This window comes from Cornus florida, unplaced genomic scaffold, assembly GCF_030987335.1.
Source record: "Cornus florida cultivar Cherokee Brave unplaced genomic scaffold, ASM3098733v1 CherokeeBrave_3.0.0_Hap2_Chr01, whole genome shotgun sequence".
Taxonomy (NCBI): domain Eukaryota; kingdom Viridiplantae; phylum Streptophyta; class Magnoliopsida; order Cornales; family Cornaceae; genus Cornus; species Cornus florida.
The window spans coordinates 17,265,368-17,269,130 of record NW_026775571.1 but is presented as its reverse complement, the minus strand read 5'-3'; the positions used below and the strand labels follow the sequence as shown (position 1 = coordinate 17,269,130).

General features: G+C 37.9%; 1 protein-coding gene across 1 annotated transcript; it reads left to right on the top strand.

The window, feature by feature from the left end:
- The first annotated feature begins 1,470 nt into the window (after window positions 1–1,470).
- LOC132269694 (uncharacterized) lies at window positions 1,471–3,501 on the top strand. Its single transcript, XM_059770953.1, has 3 exons — window positions 1,471–1,646; window positions 1,944–2,264; window positions 2,358–3,501. Exons 1-3 carry the CDS (start codon window positions 1,471–1,473, stop codon window positions 3,499–3,501), a joined length of 1,641 nt encoding a protein of 546 aa, XP_059626936.1.
- The last annotated feature ends 262 nt before the right edge of the window (window positions 3,502–3,763 follow it).

The following is a 3,763-nucleotide window of genomic DNA, read 5'->3' as shown; positions in this document are numbered from 1 at the left end:
TTCAGAAGAAAAAAGAGATCGATCCATGGTGGTGAAGATGTTTTCCTCAACCATGAAGAATTCCACTCCAGTCATGCTTGGCTAAACACTTTGCTTGGGTTGTGATGTAGCCTTAGCTTAGCACACTGGTTTGATTGTATTTAATTATTGGAAAATAATTTTTATCATGCATGATTGTGTAATCTATAGGGTTTTTAATTAAATTTTCAATAAGAATCGGTTTTAAAGTTTTAATTCAATTACAAATATTTTTCTATCTTGTCTTAGATATTTTGATATTGTGATTGAACACAACTCATTCGCTTCTTGTAGTTGTGAATGAGATGATTACACAATGGTATTTCTCTGAATATAATGTTAGAGATTTGATAGATTCTGCTTAGAAAAGATAGACCATTCTACACCCTAAAGTAAAGTAGTTAGGTAGATGGTTTATACCAATCGAAGATAGTCCATGCTTAACTTTAAATTATATTTTTTTCTAACTGAATTAATATGTGCTTGTAGCCATAATTAATTCTCTATAAATGTTATATGATATATCTCTAATAAACTGATGCAATTAACTGGTGGTGCGACATTAGTAGTGAAATCATACCCCTAGTCCTCTCTCTCTATTTTCTACATCATATTTAATCATTGTTCTTTAGTTTATTTTATTTTCTATTTAGTTAATTTAGAATTAGTCATCATGATTAGATTATCCTACTTTTAAGTTAATTTGGAATTTAAGAAATCTGTTGACAAACTTATTTTACACAAGTCCCTTGGGTTCAACACCCTTACAAGTAAACCCTATCTGCAAAGATTCGTGCACTTGCGAGTGGTATATATAAATCTCACAATAAGTTTTTTAGCGCCGTTGCCGGGGACTTGTTTTAGTTCTTAACAGATAAAATTAAATTCTACAATTAATTTCAAGTTTAGGATTTTAATTTAATTTAATTTAATTTATTTAATTTTCTTTATTTTGATACTATTTTCTTTTAATTATTGTAGGTGACATTATGTGCTTGAAAGACGTTCTTGTCACTCCCTCAGCTTCCGTTAGACCCAAAAATTGAAAGGACTCTCAGAAACTTGAAGAAAGAAAAGATGGCGGATGATTTACCAATTACAGAAGCAGTTCGCTGTTTAAAAGATCACTACGAAATAGGTGCATATAATTCTTCATCTGCAGTTCGGTATCCTCAAGTGAGGGCCCCTTACTACGAAATTAAGGCCAGTACTCTTCAGTTACTGCCTTATTTTTACGGCCTATCAAAAGAGGATCCATACCGACACTTGGATGACTTTGCAGAGGTGTGCAGAACAATAAAAATCCAGAGTTTTGACGATGATGTGCTCAAGCTACACCTTTTCTCCTTTTCATTGAAGGACAAGGCGAATGATTGGTTTAATTCATTGCCAGCTGACACCATCACTACATAGGCTGAATTGCAACAAAAGTTTTTAAATAAGTATTTCCCCATGGTGGGAACTACTCAATATCGAGATGCTATTACTCATTTTGCTCAAGGGCCTGACGAGCCTTTTCATGTGGCTTGGGAAAGATTTAGAGACCTCCTTCGAAAGTGTCCTCATCATGACATGCCAAAATGGCAGCTTGTCAACTTCTTTCATAAGGGGCTCAATGAGGCACAAAGGTATATGGTGGATGCCTCTTGTGGTGGAAATTTTATGTTGAAAAGTGTAGAGGAAGCATGACAGCTTTTTGAAAATATATCTAATAATTCTACACAACATGTCTTACCTCCAGTAGCACGACCTCATACCATATTGAGGAGAGCAGAAAGTGTGAATGAAACAGGAATAAATCAAGGGCTAGTGAGCCAAATTGAGGCATTAACCAAGAAGATGGATCAATTAATGACTTCACAGTCAAATTTTACTCCTTCTACGACTCATGCTCAAGGCTTTGAAGTGTGCTCTTTCTGTTCCAGTCCAACTCACCATGTGTCCATTTGTCCAAGTGCAGCTCTGCATTCAGGAATTTCACAAGAGCAAGTTAATGCTGCCTATGGAACGCCCGGAGGGAATAATATGTATTCAAACACTTACAATCCGGCTTGGAGAAATCATCCAAACTTCTCTTGGAGAAATCTAGCCACAGGGACATCAGCTCCTCCACCTCAAGTACCTCAAGTGCAAGGCAATTTTCAATCTCCATTTCAGACTTCAAATCCTCAAGGATTCACTCCTATGAATGCCTTCAGTCAACCTCAAAAATTCTTATCAATGCTCGAGGCAATGATGGCAAAGCAGTTAGAGCCAACTAATCAACTCGTGCAGCCTCATTCTCAATCCTTTGCCAAGTTCGAGACTCAAGTTGGCTAACTAGCTCAAGCCTTGAATAGAAGAGAGAATGGCAAGCTTCCTAGTCAACCAGTAGCTAATCCAAGAGGTGTGCGTATAATTGATGACATTACTGGCCAAGAAGTCCGCCATGAACAAGTGCAAGCAATTACTACTTTAAGAAGTGGTAAGAGAGTTGAAAACAAGGTGGAAGAAGATGAAGCAAAGAAGGATGAAAAATGGAAGAAAATACTTGAAGAGAATAAGGAGCATAATGAAAAAGCACAAGAAGAACCTCCAACTACTGAGCCATCTCCAGAACAAAGGCATGCACTTGTGCCATTCCCTCAAAGACTACAAGAAACATCAAAGGCAACGAAGCAAGCAAGCAAACTTCAGGACATAATGGAGATGTTCAAACAGGTGAAGATTAATCTCCCATTGCTTGATGCAATTCAGCAAATTCCAGTTTACGCCAAATTTTTGAAAGATATGTGTACTCAGAAGAGGCGTTCAAGTGGCCATGTTCCTAAAAAGGTGCTATTAGCTGAACAAGTCAGTTCCATAATCCAACAATGCACTGCTCCAAAATTCAAAGATCCAGACGCTCCAACAATTTCATGCATAATAGGGAATCATCAAGTAGAGCGAGCTCTCCTAGATTTGCGTGCAAGTGTAAACCTTCTTCCTTATTCAGTTTACTTGCAACTCGGATTAGGAGAATTGAAACCAACCTCAATTATTCTCCAATTGGCTGATAGGTCAACCAAACAACCCCATAGTGTCATCGAAGATGTGATCATCAAAGTAGATAAATTTTATTTCCTAGTGGACTTTATTGTGCTAGATACCGAGCCAGTTCCAGAGTCAAGGGGGCACATTCTAGTGATCCTTGGTCGTCCTTTCCTTGCGACAGCAAATGCAAGCATAAATTGTAGGAATGGCGTCATGGACTTATCTTTTGGCAATATGAAGGTGCGCTTAAATATTTTCAATGCCAGTAATTGCCCTTTATATGATAAAGATTGTTTTCTTATCGATTCCATCGATAAATGTGTTGAAGAGATGGCCCCATTTGCCTTGACAAAAGATCCACTAGAAGCATGCCTATCTTACTTTGATAACGAGTCCTTTGACATCGACAAAAGCACTGAAGAGGTGAATGTCATTCTTGATGGAGCCAATATGCTTAACATTCCACCATGAAAAATTCCTATTGAGCCACTTCTACCATTGTCAAGTGAACCACCTACGCCATCTTTGAAGTCTCCACCAGCGCTAGAGCTGAAGCCGTTACCCTTTCATTTGAAGTATGCATATCTTGGCCAGAAAACACTCTTCTGTTGCATAATTCATTCCCGGATAAGCAACTATTTCAACTTCAGAAGAAGATTGCACCACGGTATGCTGATATTATGAATTGGAAGGCGTCAAGAAAGAAGACACTACGGCCAGATCGGACGGATTG